At 43.3% G+C, this 23466-nt stretch overlaps 1 protein-coding gene across 9 annotated transcripts; it reads left to right on the top strand.

Annotated features, from left to right (window-relative positions):
* Positions 1-6627: 6627 nt before the first annotated feature.
* Positions 6628-23263, top strand: HMGXB4 (HMG-box containing 4). Of its 9 annotated transcripts, XM_074580396.1 has the most exons (12): positions 7882-8082; positions 10302-10407; positions 11026-11144; positions 11550-11576; positions 12522-12597; positions 13538-14700; positions 15905-15986; positions 16493-16557; positions 16852-16957; positions 17477-17646; positions 18868-18990; positions 20900-23263. In XM_074580396.1, the coding sequence occupies exons 6-12, from the start codon at positions 13612-13614 to the stop codon at positions 20942-20944; spliced, it is 1680 nt and encodes a 559-aa protein (XP_074436497.1). In that variant the 5' UTR covers positions 7882-8082; positions 10302-10407; positions 11026-11144; positions 11550-11576; positions 12522-12597; positions 13538-13611; the 3' UTR covers positions 20945-23263. The 9 variants fall into 9 exon arrangements, with proteins under 9 accessions (XP_074436462.1, XP_074436453.1, XP_074436481.1 ...); XM_074580361.1 differs by lacking the exons at positions 7882-8082; positions 11550-11576 and adding an exon at positions 6628-6694; XM_074580352.1 differs by lacking the exons at positions 7882-8082; positions 11550-11576 and adding an exon at positions 6637-6694 and having other exon boundaries at positions 11026-11174.
* Positions 23264-23466: the final 203 nt, after the last annotated feature.

The raw sequence follows: 23466 nt of genomic DNA, 5'->3' as shown, positions 1-23466 counted from the left end.
GAAAAAGCAAGCAGCTCAACTAAATAAAAAAGAAAACTCCTTGCTTATGAAATCTAGCAGACAATACAATGGTGTCTCAAGTGATGTGGTAAAAGCTTCCATTACCTGAGACATTTAACCATGAATTGAATTTAGGACCGCAAACTATCTCATTCTTTCTGTGCTCCAAGTGCAGCACCAATACTCAATTGCCTTACCAGGCTGGTAGTGTTAAAAAGAGAAATGAGTTATGACAGGGATGTACACTGATACAGTCTCTCTACTTCTCTCTACGTAAGTACACTGTGTTGTATCTTTCATAGAAACGCACAGCATTTTTTCTTGTTTGTGACTCCACCAGTCCAAAACCTTAACTACAAAACATCAAATTCTTCCCCAGGTTTCTCACCAAAATAAATGTGGGGTACACAGACCTGTGTGCCTTATTTGGGACCAGCACTTCTTGGGAGAACAATTTATCCTCCCTTATATAGTGTACAACTGATCAGTACACAACCTGAGCACATGGCAAGGGTTTGAGGATCACTGGGAAGCTGGTCAAAACTGCTTCTCAGACTGTCACACTTTCAGTATCAGAGTGTTAAAAACCCTCAACTTCTATCTGGACAGCAATTGAAGGAAGAAAAGAAGACATTTCAAAATATCATTGCATGGTTACAGTGAGCTATGAGCTGAAGGAGCTTCTACCCTGATTCATCTTGGAGCACCTCAACTTCTCCTGCAGGTTTCTGATGTGGATTGTACTGAAAATGTTCTCATTGCAAGTTTACCCCATCTTTTTACTTATGCTTCAGACCAATACCGTCTTCACACAAAAAAAATTAAGCTCAGCTTTATGACTCCTTTGTCTGCTTGATGCAAAGTATAGTTAAAATTCATTTTCTAGAGGCCCTCCACTCTGACATCTTTCCCAGCATTAGCTCAGTCATGGCCCAGACTGCAGCTTCCCAGGTAGATAGTTCTCTTGTACCATGTCATGATGATACAGGTCCTTATTTTTAGATTCTCTTGTAACTCAGTAAAGTGAGCTTGAGCTAACATTTCTTTCAGCTTATGGCACAGTGAGAGGTGAGGCTTCTTTAAGCAAGTTTGTTAACAAACACTAGTGCAACCAGACAAAAAAGTCATTGTATCCCTGACCAGCTATATTTACCCTAAGGCCAAGGACTTGCTGCTTTTAGATAGCTAGGGAAAGGTGGGTTGATGGCTCCATGTAGTATAGTTTCTCTTTCCTTTGAGTGATGATTCCCAGAAAGTCTCAGCACTCCAATTTATTCACACCATAATGTGAGCCCCTGCACACATAAGCCAAATGACTAGGATAAATATCCTCTCTCTAATAAATATAACCGTCTCCCATGTTCCTACTTCTGTAATTTCATCCTGTATTCCATTTGCAAATGCTACAAGTCTTGTGATTTGTCTGGCACAATATAGCAAACAATTAATTTTTTATTTAACAGTTAAAACTGGTACCCACCTAAATATAAATGCAGTATCATCTTAGACAGATGTGGGTCAAGCAGGCAGCTGACCAGTTCATGAAGAGTGATAAAAGGAGTATCTGCATTTAAGCAGCAAAAGGATCACAGCTGCACGTTCAGCATTCACTGGCACCTTGACTATCAGAAGACAAAGTGGTGTAGGGAGATAAAGAGAGAAACAAGAGAAGAAAGATGGTACAGCCCTGCAGTAGCCAGGGCATGTTGGAGAAATGAAGCAAGATGAAGATCAGCTCCAGGCCTCACGTGATCATCATCCCAAAACCTCCAGCATGATGGTGGTGGCCCACCCTGCAACGCGATATCACAGAGTGCCACCTACCCAAGACAACGGTCCCTCCTCCACATTAATGTGTTGCAGCCACAGAGTAAACCTACAGCTGAGCAAGCTCTGTCCTGGTCCCCAAAAGGCCAGGAATAAGCTGTATATGTTCCTTGTTTGACATATGCCCCTGTGACTACGGGGGAAATGATAATGCAGAGTGACTTGCTGGTTTTTAACATCTTATCAGAAAGTTGTATGCAAAGGTTTTAAGAAAATACTCAACTTTGTTATCCTCACCAAAAAAAAAAAAAGAACTATTTCCTCTAGAGAGAGGGAAGTATTAAAGTCAGTGTAGAAGACCTTGCTGAGACCTCTGAGCAAACTGTGTCCATTACTAGTCATCCAGCTTCAGGGTGTGAGCAAATGCAGAGAAAGGCTGCTGGCATGGGGAGAGGAAGAAGGAAGCCACCAGCTAGGAGGGAACTAGGAGAGCATGCCTTGTTTAGCCTAGCACAATGAGAACTGAGAGGAGGTATGATGGCTCTCTATAAATATATAAGAGCAAAAACAGCAGCAAGAGACAATAATTACATTAGCTAAAAGAAAATGTTGGCACGGGAACAAATGGATGCAAGCTAGCCATGAATACATTTAGGCTGGTAATCAGGAGGTGGTTTCTAACCATCAGAAGAAGGAGATTCTGGAACAGCCTCACAGTAAGGCTGTGGTGGGGATGAGACTTAATTGCTTTTAAGACAAAGATCAATCAGTTTACAATAGGGATTGAATGACAGTGGGCCTGCAACAGCAGGGAACAGCACTTGATGACCCAGACCACCTTATATAGTCCCGTGGCTCTGAAAGCATTGCAAATTACCTGCTGTGTAAACGGCTGCAACGTATAAAATGTCCTGCAACACCAATTTCCCTGAACACACACCACTCTGCAGCGCATGCAAGTGTAAAAGGCACATTTTGTTATTCCTCACCCAGTGCTAACACCAGTGCATATTCTTATTGCCTTTGCCATGCCTCCAAACTTTGGGAGTCTGGAGCCCTTTCCACTCGTCACCTCTTGCCCATATTTTTGCAGCACACCATAATCATGAGGCTGGCATTAGCCTAGCTGGCACCCCAGGAGTTTTGGAGGCAGCACTGTCCAGTTGCCAGCCTCTGCAAACTCCACTGCCGCTTTGCGGCTATTCAGGGAACAGTGAAGTCTTCTGCTCTTCACAAAAGTTCTGATCTCCACCTTCTACATCTGTAGCCAGAAGCAGAAGCAATATGCAGTCTTGGTCCACAGAAACAGCCATGACCCATCTACATTATTTAAAGAGAAATTTTAGCAATATAATAATTTCTGCTACCCAGTGCAGGACAGATGCTGAAGCAGTAGTTCTGTCATAAACACAAAACTGCAGGAATGAAGCAGCCCAGAGTTACAAGCATTTTTGTACAGGTGAAGGATCATGCCACCCTGTTTAAAAAGAGAGGAGCATGTCAGCCTGGCCTGTACAGAAGAGGGCTATAATGGAGAGGGTCAAGGTATGAAAGGAGGAAATAAAATAAATTACCAGATCCAAGGAAAATGTAAAACGAGAATACAGATAGCGCTGAGTGCCTGATGTTTTATGGGACGAGGGTTGTGAGGAATTATGGTCAGCAGAGACCAGCAAGGTCCCCAGAGAGCAAGCACAGAGGGAGAGCTTAGCACTGAAAGCAGTGGCATAGACCTAGTATGGCTCTATGAAACTCAGATTAAATCAATTCTGCCTCCCTGGCAGGTGGTGAGGAAGAGGTGATCAAAATCAGTGAAGAGACGTAAATCTTATGCTGACTGATTGTCTGCACTTAGCCTTTCTTCTATGCATATCACCCTGGTACCATCCCTTTCCCTTTGCCTAACCACATCCAGCAGCACCGTCTTCCTCTCTGGACCCCACTAATCCTGCTGTAACGCGTGGTACTGCCTCCCCACCGGACAGATGAAGACATTGTCCTCCCACCTCACCTTACCTCTCTCAGCATGCAAATACAGAGGGTGCAGCGCCAGGAGCAGGGGGAGAAGGTGTGTCCCCACTGTGACAGACACTGTGGCTCTGGGGAACATTCAGGCTGTTGTACTGACAATACAGATGAATGCGCACACCCTTGCGGCTTCATTAATGGCTATATTCCCAGATGAAGAGGCAAGAAAATGAACACATCCTGCAAAAAAAAAAAAAAAACCAAACAAAGACAAATGGGAAGTAATTTAAGTAAATCCCCAGCACTGAAACAATGCACATAACAAATCTTCTGAAGTTTTGCTTATCTAAGGAAGCAAGTCCTTGTATTCAAAAAGGACTCACTAGCCTCGTTTACAAATAAGACTAAGGAAATTCTGTGGCTGAGGTAATTGGCATGCAAGGTCCATTTCACCTAAAGTCCACTGTAACATCGTGGTCACTTCCTCCATATTCATAGCCTTTTGAAATATATTTATTTTTCATAGAACCTACCTAAATGTAAAAAGCCATACTTCCTTTTTAAGGGCAGCTTGGTATCTAGTAACGTACAAGTGTTGCAGTGTGCACAGAGGAGAGTAGCACTGCGTGTGCAAAACGAAGCAGGCTTTCCATGGATAGGGGGGGATCAGAGGTTTTCACCCAGGTCCCATTCTCGTTAATGCCAAATTATCTTGGCATCTAGGAAAAAATTATGGGAAAGTGGGGCAGGAGTGAAAAGAGATCTGTGAATTGCAAACTATGACAGGGAGAACTGATAATTGTCCATACAGCTCTGAGTGCTGTGTTTAATTCTGTACAAGACTTGTCTGTGGGCTCATGCTCATGCCACTATTCATTCCTCTTACCCTCTTTGCACTTGAGACCCCACTGAACTAAAAAACAATGTAACAAGTAAAAAAAGAATTAAAAAACAATGAAGCAAAAAGAGGGCTACTAAATCTAGAAACTTGCACCTTAGTGCAGGCCAGAGAAAACAGGCAGACAAGGATGGGTAGTGGATATAATGTGGGGAAAGCAAGACCGTACTGGATGGCTTCATGGGCGGTAAGCCTTTAGCACGCAACTAATCTTGCATTAAGCATAAGAAAGTATACACGCGTCCTAAAACATTCTGCACTGGAAAAGCATTTCTTACAATACTTATCTCACTGTCAAGAAGACACCTGAGGCAACATATCATGCACCCTTTTGCAGTTTCTACCCCTGGCACGTAGGCAAAAGAATGCAAGAAAGTCAGAATAAGCAATATTCTCACAATAGTCTGAGACGGACTGAAGCTACAATTCAGGTCTTAAAAACTATGGGGACAGTTTGATTTTCTGATTCCCCTGCTACGACCTCGTATATTCAAGAGTATGCAAAGAAACAATTCTGTCAGGTGTTAAGGATTTGAAGGGGTTGTGACTCTTAAATTTACTATCAGTATCCTGACATTTTCCCCACCTGACCTGTATAATCTAGGTGTACACTCTAAAGGGATCCCTGGATTTTCTAGAAAAGGGAAAGGCGAAGCTGCTTGAAAGCACCCAATAAATGCCAGTGATTTGTGCTGGCTGATTCCCTTTATTAGCTCTGAAGAACGGGAATGACTGAAATGAGCTTTTCTGAGCATTTCTGCACTGATGAAAAGTGCGGTAGGAGAGACTACATGTTGTTGTTACTATTACAATTATTATTATTATTATTATTATTATTATGATTGTCCTGTGGGAGGAAAGGAGCATGGATAGATATCACCAGGGGAAGTCTGAATGATTGGTGCTTCAGTGGCTTTATGTGCAAGTACCCTGCTACAGCTCATTTTTGCAAATTCACCTGCAAATTCATTCTCTCGCCTCCACACCCAATCACTGACACAATCTAATACCTACGAACCATCCAGCACTAAAACATTAAACTGCAGGGGAGCTTGAATCCTTTCTCATTCTAGGGTGCAGAATATTAAACATACCATCCCTCCACATTTACTAGCTATCATTATCAAATGCTTGCCATCATCAAATACCAGGCTAATTTAGGCTTTCAATTTTCAAAGCAATCTGTATCCCTGTTCCTTCAGGCTGCACCTAGCCTCTCCCAACCATGCAAATGGCTTATTCTGACTGGCTCACATTCTGCCTCCACCTGACCCATAGGCCAAGTGCTCCCAGGAGTTAAATGGTGTTTCTATGGTCTCTAACACAAGCAAGAAAGCTGAAGACTATAAAATCCTGGTGACAGGAGCCGTGTTTTTGTTGTACTGTGCAATGCCAAATGGGGTATGGATCCATCACTGAGACCCCTAGAAACATCATCAATAATTGGAGGTGAGGAGCAAGCCGCAGTGGGTTCAACTCCAGCAAGGTGCTGGTCATAAATTTGCAGAGGCACTTGTCCACCTGGGTAACTCCTCCCTGGGTTATGGGTTGGAGGGCAGAGTGATTTTAGAGAGAGTTTCACCAGCTGCAGACATGCATGTGTACATGCGTGAGAACATCTTCACAGGCCTTGTGCTCAGCCTAAGGGCTGGTGGGTTTTTACTCTGATGCATTACAGCTGCTGCACTTGCAGACATTGATCGGTGCATAGACGCTGTACCCCTTCACTTTGGATCAAACTGTACTTTCACACAGCATAACCAGCATAGGCCTCTATTCTCTTCTAATTCCTCTAAGCCCTACTGTATCACAAATAATTATTGTCACCATTATGTACTTGTTAGGACACAAAAGCATCAGCAGGACCAGAAGGCAGATGTGTATGTGCTGGGGAACCAGGATGTCAGTGATGGGCCAGGTTTCACCTCAGGCATGGCTGGGAACTGTAGTCTGCAGACAGCATGTGACTCTGAGCAGCCTCTGACAAAGAGTCATGTGAGTGTCTGCCGGCATCTAAATAAAAAGAAGACTCCTTCATCAGTGGAGATGATGGGATTTAAGGTAAGAGTTAAATGAGGTTTGTTGAACAGGGACCTCCTGAATGGTCGGAGTGAAGGCAGGCTAATCTGGTGGGAAAAAGACTTGTCTTTTCTGACTAGGCTGTTTCTTGAGCTGCTTTACCTCTCTCTTGAATCCTCTGCAGTAATGAATGAGCCCTTTAGAAGATGCTGGGGGTAGTTTGCCTTTCTCTTGCCTGCCACCTTGGGACAGTTGATTGGAAAGGGTGTGAGGGTTGCACGATGCATTCACAGCCGGTAGCCGAGTGTGCTGCTCAGATAGGCTTGTCGGTTCTGGCTGGTCCTGACTCCACCTGTGTGCAGTACATCTACTCAATTCTTCCAGCAATCAGATGGGCTTACAGGAGATCTGCCTGTTCATGTGCACGCACAACTAATCTCATGAAAGTTCTGGCTCTGTAACTGCTTAATAACAGGATTCCACCCTTTCCCATTGACCCATCGTGACAGGCACAAGCAGCCAACAACTACAAGCCCAGCCAGCTCAGAAATTAGTCTCTTAAAGAAAGGGACAATGACAGAGAGGAAGCTGTGCCGCGACAGTGCAGCACTCGCAGGCTCAGAGGGGCGGTTGTGCTGAAGGCAGGGGGAAGGCGGGCACACACTCTACGCCAGGTGCTGAGGGGCAGAGCCGGGGCCAAGCGCAGGCCCGCTGCCTGCAGCCCACTCGTGTCTCCCACACCTCTGAGGGGGCACACGGCACCCAGGGAACCACGCTGGGCTTCCTGGGGGCTCGGTGGGCGGCCCAGCCCCCAGTGCAAGCAGTAGCGCGTTACAGCCCCTCGCTGGCCCCGGTCCTGCCCCGGGCGCTTGCACCAGCGGGGCACCGGGTGGGTGACGGCGGGTAGGCCCCAGACCAGGCCCCGGGGCCGAGCTGCTGGGCAGGCCCCGGCGCATGATATTCCCAACTCCACGCGGGATAGCAGTGGCGTGCTGTGGCGGGGAAGGCTAAATGCGTGGCGGCTGCCGCCCCAAGGCCCTGCCGCCCGGTGCGGGGTGGCGGCTCTGCTCAGTCCCCGGGCAACGGTGCTGCCCGCCCGCCCAGGCCATCGATGCGCTCGGCAATCCCGCACCCCGCCTTCTCCCCCGCCCCGCGGGTGCCACGTTGGATGCGCTCGGCGCTCGTCTAGCTGCCCCTGCTCGCGGCGCCGGGCGGGTGTCCCTTGTCCCCCTCTCCAAGATGGCGGCCGCGGGCTTCGGCGGCGCGGCGGGAAGCGGCGGCGCGGAGTAAGGCGGCCGCGGTATCTCCCCGTTCTGCGGCTCCGGCTCGGCGGGCCCTGTCGCCGCTGGGTGGCCCCGCCACCGGGGGTACGCTCGAGCCTGCAGCAGGGGCGGAGCCGCGGGCTTGGAGTGAGGCCGGAGCCCGCTCGGGTGAGAGGGCACGCGGGCGGCAGCGGGGCGGCCGAAGGCGCTTCAAACGGAGGTGGCGGGCGGTGGTGGGGCCCCAAGTCCTGAGGGTGTTGACGCGCATGCGCGGGGCTGGGCCGCGGGGTGCCCTGGGGGGCGCGGGAGGGGCCCGACCTGACCTGACCTCGGGTCCGTGTCTGAGGAGGAGCCGGTGCCGACGTTTGGCCCCTCCGCCGCGCTCGGAAGGCCCCCCCCCCGCCTCCTCCGGTCCCTCCAGGTCGCTGGAAATGGGGCAAGGGAGCCTGGCTCGAGCCGCCGCCGCCCCTCGGCTTTCACCCGCCGCGGTCTGTCGCCAGTGGGGTGTGCAGCCTCCCGTGGGGGACCGGAGAACCACGGAGGTCCCTGTGGAGGCCGGGGTGGGGGCTGCAGAAGAGCAGCGCTTGGGCTTGGTCCCGCAAGCGTGTGCGTTAAGGAACGGGAGGCGCGGAGGGAGAGCTTCTCCCCTGAACCTGTGCGATTACTGCTGAAACCGAAGAATTTGAAGCAGGGGAACCTAATTAGGATTTACAGGATGAGACCAGTTAAGGATGTGTTTTGTATCTGCAGGGTTAGAGGTCTAGGTTTTAAGCCCGTTTGGGTGTTATCTACCAACCTTTATACCTGCTAAGCACATAAAATTAAATAAGAGACTAAAAGGTATATGTATAGCTATAAAGAAATCTTAGTTTCTCCAAGTCATCTGTTCATGAATGACTGTCTTCAGCTTTGTTTTGCTGAGCAGTGTCTAGCTTAGGCCCTTGTCCTCTTGAGCACAGTGCTTTAGTATCATGTGTGTTCCCACTGAAGTCCATATGACAGCTCAACATCATGAAATGTTGACAAGATCTGGTTCAAGATTGTGAGCCCACAAGTGGCAAGATGCTCTTTTCTGTTGCAAAGTGCAGTGCTCTATTGCCTATACATATGCAGTGGTCTTGTGTGTATACATAAATTCTGCCTACAAATTGCTGTGCCTGCTATCAACAGTGTATAGTAGTCAGAATACTGGCTTAAAGCATTTTGTGGCAGACAGTTTCCCAAAACCTGAAGAAATAACATGTATTCCTGTGAATTTAAACAGCAACATCTCCTGTGTACCTGCAAACTTGATTTAGTTGGACCTTTGTTGTTTCACTTAAGTTACCACTATAGGATGCATATGTTGTACATTCTCAGCCTCAGCCAATTATTTATAAAATCAAGGTATGTGCAGGGATGTACAAGCACAAGTTCCCTGCTCCCAAGGCACTCAAATATAACTTCAGTGTGGCAAGATTACTGTGACAGCTAGAATGAACAAGCTGCATGGTCTTTGTCATTGAATGCTTACACATGTGTGCACATACACACAAACATACAAAATCAGTTAGGTGCAATTGGTTTAGTTGCTTATGAGCAGAGGGTTGATCTTTTAATGTTAAGCTGGTTGCTGACTGAAGAAGAAAAGCTGATTACTCTGAGAGAACCAGAGTGCAGCTATTCCATAAGGGCTCAGTCCTGCCCTATACCAGTAACTGTGGAACAGAATGACTCAGTCAGAGGAAGCCCGAAACTGGGGGCTGGCAGGGGTTGGGGTGCTACAGAAGGCCTAGTGAAAAGGAGTTCTTTCTTGCATTCCCTCTCCCAGGCTGGGCATTCAGAATGGCTGCAGTGGTAGTGTTGGGAAACGCATCAGAAGGATGCACACCTTCACTACGAAATGTGCAATCCTTTAGTTAAAAAGATTTGAAATTATTCTTTTGTAGTGCAATGATTTCTGCCTGATTCCTTCTTTTCCTTCACTTCATCTGAGATTCAAGGGTTTGAAATCTCTCTTTAAACATCCCGATCTTTGCTACAGTGGCTCCTGACAAAAAATGGCTTTGACACAAGCTTGGGTGCGGTTTTGTGTGTTATGAAAATCAAACTTATCTGTCTTCTCACCCGCTTTCTATTTTTGTAAATAAATTGCTTCAGCAATTTGGAGATTTTACAAGGGAAGAGGTGGTCCTTTATATCTTTAAAATAATAGAAGAACAACTTCCAATTTAATTTAAAAAAAATATTCTGTCGAGGCTGAAGAGTGAGCGTGAACCAACCAGAAGGTAGACTGCTTTCCTTTCCCACTGTCTTCCAGAGAATCTTCACTTGGTTCAGAGGAAGTATCCCATTTTACATCGTGATTCTTCTTTATGGGAGGGTTATTTTCATTCTCTGTTTCTCAGACCTTTTCCTGTAGATGGGAACGGGGGAAGGAGCCCAGACGTGGCAACACATTCTCAGGCTCCTGCAGGACCACCATGGCTTATGATGACTCCAAGAAGAAAGAAGGTATGACTGCTTCATAATCTCAGAGGGAGTTGCCAAAAAAAGAAAAAAAAAAAAAAAAAAAAAAAAAAGGGTACCCTCTGCAGCCTTTGCCAGGCCATGCAGTCAGAGTGGGAAAGGAAGCTAGTGTGCTGTGGAGCCCTTAAATTTAACCTGGCCAAGTTGCTGGAGGATCCCAAGCCCTTGACTTTCATGTGTAAAGTACTGGGATTAGAACTTGAGAGAAATGGGTGGTATTTCCTAACATAAACACCTTGATTGGTAACTCTGCCACTGCAGCCTTTCTTCTCCCTGCCAGGTCAATGGAATGGGAGACCAGGGGTGAGGTTATATTTAGTCATGGTAACGTTTCTAGGCCCAGTTGTCTTTAGGAAGAAATAAATATACAAGGGTTAGAAATGAGATCTTGAGTGATTGTATTACAGCATTAGAGCACTGAGCCCCATCACTGTGATTGGAGAGTACAGATTGTTATTTTTTATGCCCCTGTGCTTGTTGGGTTTTGTGCATCACTCTGTGCCAATGTCCACTGTTGTCTTGTTTTGTGCATAGTCCGCATTTCTGTCATTCCTTAATGAGGTATTTCATTTCTTCCTTTTTCCCATTTCACATAAATCTTAGAGTTCCTAGAGAGTGACCGAAGTGTTGATGACGTGGGGCTGGCAACTGGCAGGATACAGCGAGAGAAAAAGCGCTCTTACAAGGATCTGCTGCAAGAGGAAGACGAGATAGCAACTCAGGTCAGGAAGCCCTCAGAGAAAAGGTGGAAGGTATAAGGATATGTGTAAAGCTAGTGATGGAATTGGATCAATGGGTTTCTTGCTCTTTTTTATATAGAAATGCATGTAGAAGACAGCAAGAGCAGCTAATCGTGTCCTATACTGTTCAGTAACTTTCCTGGGAAAAAGGAGGGGGTCGGTCCCAACTGCAACTGATTCTGATTTTTCTGGCCTCAGAAAATAGGGTAGTAGGATGCTGTCATAGTCTTGATGTAGAACCTTGCACGTCATAAGATAGCATGAATAACTTTTTACGCACACACTCAAAGGGAAAAAAAAGATTTTTGGAATTTATGGTTGTATAAATAGCCAGCAAAGGATGAATATAATGTTAACTGATGCACTGTTGTCTTCCTGATTCTGCAGACAGCCCGAAACGATAGCTCTTGAGAGGTATGAACTTGCCCTATTCACCTCTTTGGGGCCTTAACTCTGAAATCACATAGTGACAACTTAAGTTTCTTTAAAGCTTTCCTCTTTGAGCTAAAATTTCTGCTGTTAGCTCAAAGGTGAATCTTGTGATTATTATTTTTTTTAATCTGGAAAAGAAGTTCTAGTTTAAAATGAAAATCTTCTATCATGCAGATGGGATTCTGTAGAGGAGCTTCATTTTCAGACCATAAATTGGTCAAGAGACAAATAATAATTAGATGACATGACATATTAAGGACAATTTTTTCGCCCATCATTTTAATTGTCACCTCTCTGTACCTCCTTTCACTTCTTTTATCTTTTTCAGCATATTAAACATGAACTGCTCACCTTCATTTTCAAGGCTTGACAGCCTATGTATGCATGCTTAGTTATTTCTTAGCTTTATTAAGAGGTAGATGTCTGTCTTTTACAAACTCATCAGCTGATCTCCAAGTGCTGGCTTTCATTGCCCATTTCTTAACACTTTCAAATGTGCTTTTTCAAGTTTTCCTGTGTATTGCTCCTCTCACTTGGGGGGAGCTCCCTGTAGAGATCTGTCTTTCAATTTCCTTGTAGCCCTGTTGTGCTGCAGTGCCTACAGAAAGCTTGATGCCAGTTAGGTGGCTGATGTGCTGAAACCAATCCTGACTAATACCATCTTTTGTGTTATCCCACCTATCTGTACCATGCTTTTTGTCTCTTACCTTAAACCTACACTGTGGGCTCTTGGGGACAAAGTATGTTTCCTTTGCTTGTTTCAGCACCTAGAATAACTATCCTGGTTCATACCTAGAGTTCCTTGATGTTACACTAATACAAATAACTCTTGATATCTCCTACAAATTATTATCTATGTCAGTAGCCTATGTGAATCTCATATTATTTCCTTCTTGTTTGTCAGCAATGTTTTTCTTCTTATTCTAGGACAGTGAGCTTTTTCCGGGGACAGAACCTCACAAAAAGAAGAGAAAGCACTCCTCCGATGAGTTCTGCTACAGAGGTGAGATAATAATCAAGCAGGTCAGGGGCCCAGCAGATCATGACTTTGATGAAAGGATGCTGTTAAACGAGTGTCATCAAGCTTTGTGGTTAGCACTTTATAGAGGGAGAGTACATCAGCCTGTCTTAGGACATGTAATAACAAACCTGACACTGATCAGCACCAGACAGCAGAAGATTAGAGAATGATATTTTCAGAGTCTAGTTTAACAAGTTGCCATCGTTGAGGGTAGAGATCTTCCACCCCCTTGTCATTGACAAGTTGTAGTTTTCTAATCTATGCCTTCCCTTCTGGCATTTGCATTTTTTTTTTCCCTATTGCATTACAAACTGTAATTTTACTTGCAGATAGTATTACTTTCTCTGAAATTCTAAAAATAGAATGCATCAGGTTGAAAAATAAATGTTTTGGGGTTCAGTTTAAATATAGAAACATTATTCTCACAATTAGTAAGCAGGCCAGAAATTGACAATTCTGTTCATAAAAGCTTAACAGGTTTAAGATTTATTTCTGGCCCAATGAAAAGGGAAAGCTAAGCTGAAATTTCATGAAAATCTATTTTCAGAATGAAGAAGCTTGTGTTTTCAGTTCGTTGGTCTCACGTTGGCTAAAATTGTCACAAAAAACTTGTAATTTCAGGCTCAGTAAGATACATTTCCGTCAAAATGTGTTATTTCACAATAGGTTACAGAGTTTGACAAAACTTCAAGAGCTTTCCTACTCTGTCTTCCTGCCTTAAATTGTTTGATCAGCTCAGGTGTTACCAGTAAGGCTGTGCTGAGCTGGCTACAAGCTTCACAGATCTTCTGTCTAATCCAGGTTGTAAATCTGTTAGCTGTAATCATAAATCTTACGGGATTCCCACTTCACTTCTTTGGGCTAATGTAATTCCGTCTTTAAGGGGATCACCTTGATGTACATTTATTTTGATCTTTTTCAGGTGTTTCGCCTTTGGATCTACCATCAAAGAAGAAGAAAAAAGCAGTTTCTAGCCCATCCTCAGCTGATACAACCATGGATTTACTCAAGGCTATCACCTCACCTTTGGCCACAAGCTCAAAGTCTTCAAAGAAGATGTCTGAAAAATCATCTCACTCTTCCTCAGGCCATTCCGAAAGCAAAAAGGAGCACCACAAGAAGAAGCTGAGTGGGAGCAGTGGGGAGCACTCGGTGGATGATGGCAGCTTCCACAAATCTAAAAAAATGAAACCTCTCTATGTCAACACAGAGACACTTACTCTTCGTGAACCTGATGGCTTGAAGATGAAGCTCATTCTTTCACCGAAAGAGAAAAGTAGTGCAGCAGATGATGATTCTTTCTCCTACTCTTCAGCACCAGCAGCTGCAAAGAAATCTTCAAAGAAATCAGCTCGAGATGAGCAAGGCTCATTCCTGCTGGGTCATGAACTACAGAGCTTCCTGAAGTCATCCCGGAAGAAGCACAAACCACCTTCAGACTCGCATCCACCTTCTGAGAGTTTTGGTGCTGACTCTTCCCTTTTTTCAGAGAGCCATGGGAGTGAGTATGAAATTTCAGGTATGGATGCACCGCCAGAATCTGGTTCCTCTTCTGGTGGGGAGTTGGAGGCTGGAGAGCTAGTGATAGATGACTCCTACCGGGAAATCAAGAAGAAGAAGAAGTCAAAAAAAAGTAAGAAGAAGAAAGACAAGGAGAAACACAGAGAGAAGAAGCACTCTAAGTCTAAAAAGAGTTCTGGGCACGCTCCCGTGACAGTAGCGGAAGTAACAGTGTCACCACCACCTCCTCCCAGTACCCCCTATGTTCTTCCTCCACCTCCTCCTGCTGTTTTTCACTCAGATGGTCAAGGTGAGAAGAGGAGGAAAAAAGAAGACAAGGAGAAGGACAAAGCTGAGAAATGGGAAAAGGAAAGAGAAAAGGAAAAGGAAAGAGAAAGAGAAAAGGAAAAGGAAAGAGAAAGAGAAAAGGAAAGAGAAAGAGAAAAGGAAAGAGAAAGAGAAAAGGAAAAGGAAAGAGAAAAGGAAAGAGAAAGAGAAAAAGAAAAAGAAAAGGAAAGAGAAAGAGAAAAGGAAAGAGAAAGAGAAAAGGAAAAGGAAAGAGAAAAGGAAAGAGAAAGAGAAAAAGTAAGGAAAAACTGAAGGGAAAATAGAAATTGGGTGATGGGTAATGGTGAATTAGGCACTCCATTACAAAGGCATGTTAAATTGAAACAGAAAGATAACTAATACCAGGATCGATGGTTTCCCTGAAGCATGTTTGGAAAAATGTGTCAGCCACTGTGATTTCTGTTTGTAGCAGAAGGAATATATATCATTCTGGTTTTGTGGCACATGCAGTCTTTAGCTGATAGAGGTTCTTTGAAAAGATTATACTTAATTTGCTTGATACAGGTTATATACCAAGCACAACTGCATCATTTTCTAAGGTAACCAGTTCTAGCTATCACCAGACGGACTTTTGGACTAGTGATCTAGTCCATCATTCCAGTGTCTGTAAAAAGGAATCAAGCTCTAACCTGAAAAGTGAAGATATTTACTCATTTACTCATTTCAAATGAAATTCTAATTCTTACAGCCAGTTTTGTCCTGTACTCATAAATTCAGTTTTCCATGGTTAATGTATAAAAATATGAATAGGAGAAATTGTTGCTAGCATATGAATGAGTTTACAGGTGATGTAACTGTTGCTGTGTAAGTGTATAAATGGGGAAAAGCAGTTTCTGTGTGTTCAGATAGATAAGAGTGGGTTTGTGTTAGGAAATGGACAGACGTAGCCCAAATTTGTTCAGCCATTATTCTGTTCTATTGGGTAAGTTTTCTCCAATCATAGCACGGCAACTGTTTATGCCTCTGCTGTCAATGTATTTATACTGTCTGTTTTCCTGCCAATTTGAAGTGTTTTGTAAGGATGCAAGGAGTGGAACAAAACATTATGATGAGGACTCAATTGTTTTGACAGATCTATAGTAGGTACTGTCAATGCTATGACAGATAACTTTTTAAAAAATATTTTAAGTTTTAAAACTGAAATATATAACAGAGGTGTATGTTGATCCTGGATTTAGAATAGCAGGTTGTTTTAACTTATGAATGAAATGTATTGATAGAGTTATTGCAAGATAAGCCTTATACTAAGACTGGTTCGGGCTGGTTCCTGTGTTTTCATAAACACTAAATTCAGCCAGAACATGTAAAATACTGTTTTTTAGGTTCCTGATCTAAGCACTACATCTTTCTTTAAGTCTTCAATAAATGCCAAATTCTTACTGCATTCGAGTAGGTCTCATCGTAATTACAAATCTTTGTTTCCTTTTCTTCTTCTGACTAGCCAAAGAAGAAAAACATGTCTGCCTATCAAGTGTTCTGTAAGGAATATCGTACAACTATTGTGTCTGAGCACCCTGGAATAGGTGAGAGTACTCTGACCTTCTCTTCACTTGATTATACACCAGTTGGATTAATTACCAGAACACATTGTCTCCATTTCACACCAACCTCTTAATTTTGACAGAATGCAAAGAATCTGCCAGTTTTCTTTGAGTAAGAGGTGGCAAAGGGGACAAGAGTGGATTTCACGATTTGATTTCATTGCCTTTTAACCAAGCTGTGAATCTGGGTAAAGAAATTGTTAGCTCTTTCTTTCTTTACTTAAAGAGTTGCCTTCATTGTGTCACTTTCCTGTATGTACATGTGTGACTTCGTATTTCCAGTATCAGCTTTTTTCATTTTTAACAGTACTGGGAATGCATACTGGCAGTCATTTTCAGGACAGCGTGGAGAGTTCCAGTTGTGGAATGGGTTGCTTCCGAAATGTGTATGCATGGGACAGTAGATTTCCCATGTTGTCTGCATGATTTTATGGTTTCATTTGTTGTAAACATTTGTTTTAAACATTTTTCTTCTTTCCTTCTGCCAGATTTTGGAGAACTAAGTAAAAAACTGGCAGAAGTGTGGAAACAGCTACCTGAGAAGGATAAACTGGTGAGTGTGTGTGAGATTTTTTTATAAAATGATTTCTGTAAACGAGGTGCTTAGGTCAGAGCATGCTGGCAGCATTGCCACCATACCTTGAAAAATGCTACCTATGTCCCCAAAGTACGTAAAGGTGGAAAGTATGGAAGCCTTGCCCTTGCAATCATAAAAGCATCTGTTTTCTTCTCATGGTATTGCTTCACCAGTTAGCTATGTAATATCATTCTGCCTCCAGGTCCTGGCATCAGGTAACAGAATTACCTAATGTTATGAATCTCTCTTTTCATACCATGGTAACTGCAGATCTGGAAACAGAAAGCTCAGTATCTCCAACACAAACAGAATAAAGCAGAGGCCACCACTGTGAAGAGAAAGGCATCGTCTTCAGACGGTGCACCAAAAATAAAAGGTAATTGTTGCACTTTATTTGCTCTGGTCTTTTTCTTGGACAGGAAAGGTAGTGTTGCCTGTGGAACAAAGAACAAAGGTCCTTTCCTGCTTCACACCCTACCTGCTTTCTCACAAGGCTCAAAATCTATATCATCTTATAACTCAAAAAATTTTTTTCTGTGAGAGCAAGAATGATGTCGGCATTTTTCAAGATTTCATTGTCTAATTCGTAGAATGGTATTGTTTTATCAGTTTAGGGATTGAAATGTAAAATAAAAAGAGGCAGAAGGGAAGTTCTAGTGGGATTAGTTTGCTGCCAGAGGAAAAAGGGTTAGTTTTGGCTTGGCATCTCTGTTTACCAAATCTCCCAAATTGCATTCAGCTGAGGTAGATGCTTTGGACACATAGAAGGAAACTTTTTACTCCAGAAACCACAGGACCAGGCCCACATAACTAATTAAGCATCCCATGTGTTTGAGATATGAACTTTACAAGAATGAAAGAAGAGAATATGGAGTTGTAATTTGTACGTTTCCAGCTTCTCCAACAGGAGTGATTTCCCCTCATAAGAAATCCCCTACCAGCACTGTGGTGGTGTCTTCCTCACCAGCCAAACTCCCCGAGACAGATCCTATTGATGTAGCTGCACACTTGCAGTTGCTGGGTGAATCTCTGAGCCTCATTGGACACAGACTGCAGGAAACAGAGGTGAGTCTGTAACCAGCGATGTCACAGTGATGTCATGTAATCTGCACACAGGATTGGGGGAGATTACTTTTTTATTTTACTTAAAAGTTTAACCAATGCTTTTCTGTTAGGAGGAGAAATTAGAGATGGCGTGTTGTGTTTCTTTGATGCATTGCTCTTTGTTTTCAGTGAAATAAAAAGCTTTGTTTGTCAGTAAACAGTAGGCATCAAAGAAAGACAGTTCCTTTGCAGCTCTAGGTCCTAGAAGGCGATTCTAAGTTCAGCAAACTCTTCAGTCTTTTCTTACTGTATGTTCACCTTGGATCTGGTACTTCCTTGCTATCTTTGCCAGTATCTGGTTCAGTTTCTGTCTCAAGCCTTCTTAGAAAACCATCAGTCTTTACCAAGATGTTTTTTGCATATCCTGTTGTTTTCTGGCAGTATCATATTGCCAGTGGTTTCGATAGGGGCTACTATTGTTTCAGTTTACCCAGTAATATAGAAGATATCATATTTTAATGGTTTCCTACTGTTAAATGGTAGTGATTCTATGCATGCACACACAGGCACGCACACACAGGCATGCACTTTCAGAACTCAGCCCAGCCTGTAAGGAGAACACGTCTTTGGCTCAAATAGTATCATCAAATTTTATGGCTAGCGTGATCATCTCATCCCACTATACTTGCTTGTTTTATCAGCAGTAAAATAAATGTTCTTGCATTTTGTTTCTGGTATGGATGATTGAGGTCATTCTTCAGAAGAACAACCAGAGTAAAATCTCCCCTTTACAGAAATGCACACAAACAGATTCCATTTCCTGAAAGTATATCAATATCTAAAGCATTTGTTACAGACTTAGCATTTCTTTAGACTTCAATAATAAAACAACTTTTGTCTTTAGGACTCTCGCAGTTAACAAAATAGATGGGACAAAATGCCAAAGAAATTACATTACAAAAAATTGTGGAATTGTTTTATGCAACTGACAACTTTCTGACCTTTTCTGTTGTTCCCTACTTTTTTCCTACACCAGTATGTTGCCTACTGAATTCTTACATTTTTTGAGTCAGCAGTCTCTCGAAAGCTCATGGCATAGTTTTGTTACTGTGTTAATAATGAAAGTCACTAGAGGAGCTCAAGAGTGAAGATACTGTATCTGCATGAGAATCAATACAGTTGTGAAAGAACCATAATTTCCGCTACTCATCCCTATCCAATTTTTTCTTTCCTTACTTCCAGGGAATGGTGGCTGTTTCAGGAAGTTTGTCAGTACTTCTAGATTCAATCATCTGTGCTTTGGGCCCGTTAGCGTGTCTGACCACGCAACTGCCCGAGCTGAATGGCTGCCCTAAGCACGTTTTGGTGAGTTCCTTGTGGTTGTTTCCGTTCTAGCACTGTTAATTTCAGTAGAGTCCAGCTAGAGATTTTTGGTGAATCAATCTTATGATGTGATTATAATTCCAGTGCAATAAGAAAATGGTCTTGCTCATACACTTTTATAGAGAAATATGTCTTGAAATTCTTTCAGATGCTACTGTTGTACTGTGCAACTTTTTTTCTCCCAGAGGCAACTGACCTAATATTTATAGCATTGATTGCAGTTCTAGTGACTGAATCAGTCTATCTGAATCAATGCGCCTGTACACATATCTGTATTTTTGAAAGTTCAAATTTTCCCTAAAAATAAAAAGCACCTTGTAGCTGCCCTCTATCACACAATCTGTTTTTCCTTTAGTAGTATAAAAAATAACTTGTGATCTCAGGATTCCTAATGTGATTGAGTAGAGGCTTTTACACATGCCTGTAACCTTCTTCAAGGAAAGAAAAATAGTCTCTGTTTTAAGGAACTGCATAACTACAGGTTCTTTTACAGTTTGAGCTACGCTTAATATTGAGCCCTGATTTAGCAGCAGCTTGTGGAGTCCATGTAGCACGATGTGGACATAGATGAAGATCAGGAGTCATACCTCCAACAGGAGACATGAATAAAGCAGCAGAGAGGAGCAGAAACGCAAAATAAATCTGTAGTCCACAAAAATTAAGAGATTAAAACCAAATCTGGCAGAGAGAAATGGCATGTTATATCAGGGCAGCCCAAACATGGATTCATTCTGAGAATGGGCTATTGACAACAACAACAAAGTTGACAGTTTAGGCTGTGAGCTCCCACAAACTGGCTGCCTGCACAAAAGCTGAGTCAGCGGGGTGTTCCCATCCTAAGCCATGGAAAAACATCCTATGCTTTTTTTCCTTCTTGCTTGCCAAGTGCATTCAGAGCAATGACACCACATGACTCATGGTACATCTATTGTAAACTTGATCAACTTATTGTTGTAAGGGGCAGTGGAGCTTTTGGTGGATTAAGGCACTTAGTCTTCACTTCTGAAAACTGGTATTCAGACTTGATAATAAATGAATTGTTCTGATTTTTACCATCAGATACATAACAACAGTGGTATTTTAAGACGGATGAAATTGTCAGTGGCCGTGTTGCATGTAGGATGCAATTTAGCTATTCAGTCAGTAGGTGGCATTGATAGATACTAGAATCGCAACTGGTGCAGCTCCAGCTTCTCTGTCTTCAGCAACTGAAAGGTGGTTTTCCTAAGGCCTTCTTCAGCCGTCCAGCCACAGGCTTGAGCTTACTGAAATACTGCATTTGAAGAATATACAGATAATATACTGCTGGGTCTTGTTTTCTGATGTGCATGAGAAGGACTGTTACTCTCAGAATTGTATCACGTTTTGCAAGGAAAACTGGAGGGCACTTTTTCCACATCTGATACCCTGTTAGTGGGTGAATTTGAGGGTTTTTCTTTTACTTTTACATTATAGAATTTCATCAAGGACTTATGAGTGTAAAGTCAAGTAGTATTTTTTTTTTATATGCTATAACTTTGATTGCCTTGCTCGAGTCCTTCATCACTAGTGTTTCCTGTGGTTGATGTGATATGGTCGATGTGGCTTGTTTCAAATTCAGAGATAGAGTATGGGGTTTGTAAGGAGGAGGTCACTTAAGGAAAGCCTCAAGCATTTTCATTTTTTCCAGGTACTTACAAATACTGAGGCTACTTTTATGTTTAGTTAACTTACATTTCCAAAAATGTGAAAATAAGCCTAGCAGTGGTCATGATGGCTAGGCAGATTTGGTTGTCTTATCATATGATAACTTGTAAGACAAGTGAACGTGCTTAGTACGCTCGTCTGTGTAATTTTTTAAGGATTTTGAGTCATTACCTGACACTAAAAAATACTGAATTTCTTTTCCCAGTCAAACACACTAGACAACATCGCCTACATCATGCCTGGACTTTGATGGGAAAGGATCCTGGGATGTACTCAGCCTCTGCATAACTGACTTGTGTACATACGCACTACACCGGCACTCCCAAAGGGCTCTGCGTGTAGGGTTTTAAAGTTTTGTATCTGTATAGTATATACATAGGATTGTAACTATTTGACTTCTATTTTATGAAAAGTTGTGAAGTTAAGCTGAGAAAACCCTTTTGTGTCAGTGGGTGAAATGTCCTCCAATCTGAAAGTATTTTGTATGAAGAATTCAGAAAGCTTTTGAGATACTCGCCTTAAATTCAGATCATCTAGTGGGGGAAGCAGCCAGAGAATGAACTTACTGATATAAAGAAAAAAATGTCACCATGAGAGGGGTCATTGAAACAGGTGGCCCAGGGAGGTTGTTGACTCTCTGTCCTTGATGATATTCAAAAACTGAATGAGCAGCCTGCTGTAGTTCGACTTTCTTTAAACAGGGGGATGGACCAGATGACCTCCTGATATCCCTTCTAGCCTAAAGTATTCTGATATTCTATGGGCAGGTAGAGATGATAATATATTTTGGACCAAGGAGTAGAACTGAACTTTTCACCAGCCCTGTGTCTAACTGCTTTTCAGTTTAAAATGTAGTGCTTGAGAGGGAAGCTGGAAAGCTGATCAAAGATACAGAGCTCTTCCAACCCTCCCCCACCTTCAGTCAGTAATAACTGAAAGTTGTCAGCATCGTCTGGCTGGTCTGGTAGCTGGCATTTGAAGTAAAATGGGAAATGGCAATGAATTTCATCTTTTCTCGTGGACTTGCACCCAAATTGTCATTAGCACGATATATCAACCAACTGCATTGGCTTGAGAAAATGAACCTCCTGCTGATTTTTCCAGAGCACCGTCAGGCTGTTTTGATGGAGAAGAGCGTGGAAGCAGATGGGAAAAACTGGGATTGCTTCCGCCCATCTTGGACCCGTTTAGTGAACAGGTTTCTGAGATCGCTCATCCCCCATCCCTTTCAGCAGCGGTATTGAAAGAGCCATGGTGCTGCTGTGAGGCAGTGACTAATGACCGGTTGGAAGCAGTTAACGGCTGAGTAAGGCACACGTGGGTTGATTGGACCGATTCCCCTTCCTTCCAGCCACGTACTTGGTGTTTGGTTTTTTGCTCCTCTGGAAGAGGAGCCGCAGGAGAGCACTTGATTCTCATATAGGCTTTTGTGTGTCTGTATGTATGTGTACGTGGTGTTCATATCATATGTATTTAACTTTTACTAGTATCTGTAACAGATTTTAATTTATCCTGTATATTTCTCTGTGTGTGTATATATATATATACATAATTTAAAAGCAAAAATCCCTCCCTCCACCAACAGCGCGTGGAAAATATGAATCAAGTTTGCCTCACCCCAATTCCTGCAGGAACGTGTAGTAGTAAGCATTGGCATCGCATGGGGAAACACCAGGAAGATTTTTAACTGTTTGTAGAAACAGGCTACCTTGTGAAGGTAGGTAAAACAACTGGAATATAATCTGACTCTAGCCTTTCCAGCCTTATAAAAGTTCTAAAACGACAGAAGAGCATTTTTATGCTTCCAGGCTGAAGCCTAGCTTCTGTTTTTCAGGGCGGTTGCAAGTGAGCTGTCCCTCATTGTGGCTGAGCCCCAAATCACATTTAAATTAAATCCTCGGGTGTACAGGAGGGTTTTTCTCCCCGTTCCTCTTTGCTGTGCATTCCCCCGCTGTGCCTGGACGAGGCAAGTCTGTCTCTTACGGAGCTTTTCTCAGCGCAGCCTTAGGTTTTTCTCGATCAGTCAGTGCAGGAGGCAGAAGGCTCTCAGACCACCACACAGGTTCTCAGCCCGAGCCTCGGCCCAAAGCCCACATGTTTCAACAATGTACGATGAGTCCCAGTTGAGCTTGGAACTGGGAAGGGCCCAGGAGGGCGACAGTCTGATTCTGCTTGGGATCCTGGCCCGGACTAAAGCATCTGCTGTTGGGAGCGTCACAAAATCACTGGCTCTTTCCAGCCCTTTGCAGTCGGGAGCAGCCTGGTGACAGGGTATCCCCTCTCCGAAGAACCAAAGGGGATCAGCTTCAGCTTGGGCATCCCTACAACGGAAAAACTCTTTGAAGAGTTTGACAAACACACACACAACCCTGCTGTATTGTATTTTTATTTAAAAATTTGTACACTTTGTATAATCCGTATCTTGTGGTATTTGGTACTAGAGGGAAAACTTTGGCAAGATTTAGCAGTTTTTATATTTTTGTTATTTCCTTGCTGTTTGATCCAGGTTACAGTTATACAAAAAACCGTTTTTGTACTGTACTTACAATATATTTTTTTTTTTTTAACATTTGGAGTACTGTTCTCATTCCTGGCATGCACCCGTGCTTTCCGCAGCGGCCGTTACTGCCGATATTTCCGTTACTGCCGGAACGTGTTCCTCGGCAAAACGCGTCCGATCCTAAATTCGTTAAAAGGCGCCGGGTATGCGGGCGAGCCCCGCCCTTCCCCGTACCGCCGCTCACACAAACCGGCGCCTCGGGAGGACGGACC

This window comes from Larus michahellis, chromosome 1 (genome assembly GCF_964199755.1).
Source record: "Larus michahellis chromosome 1, bLarMic1.1, whole genome shotgun sequence".
Classification (NCBI taxonomy): domain Eukaryota; kingdom Metazoa; phylum Chordata; class Aves; order Charadriiformes; family Laridae; genus Larus; species Larus michahellis.
Note: the sequence above shows the minus strand (reverse complement) of the source record. Positions and strands in the feature narration are given on the sequence as shown.

What these genes read in the sequence shown, in the direction of transcription:
- HMGXB4 (XM_074580352.1), top strand. An exon ending in TGACTCCAAGAAGAAAGAAG is followed by an intron (nt 10,408 to 11,025) that starts GTATGACTGCTT and finishes CATAAATCTTAG; the next exon opens with AGTTCCTAGAGAGTGACCGA. An exon ending in CGATGAGTTCTGCTACAGAG is followed by an intron (nt 12,598 to 13,537) that starts GTGAGATAATAA and finishes GATCTTTTTCAG; the next exon opens with GTGTTTCGCCTTTGGATCTA.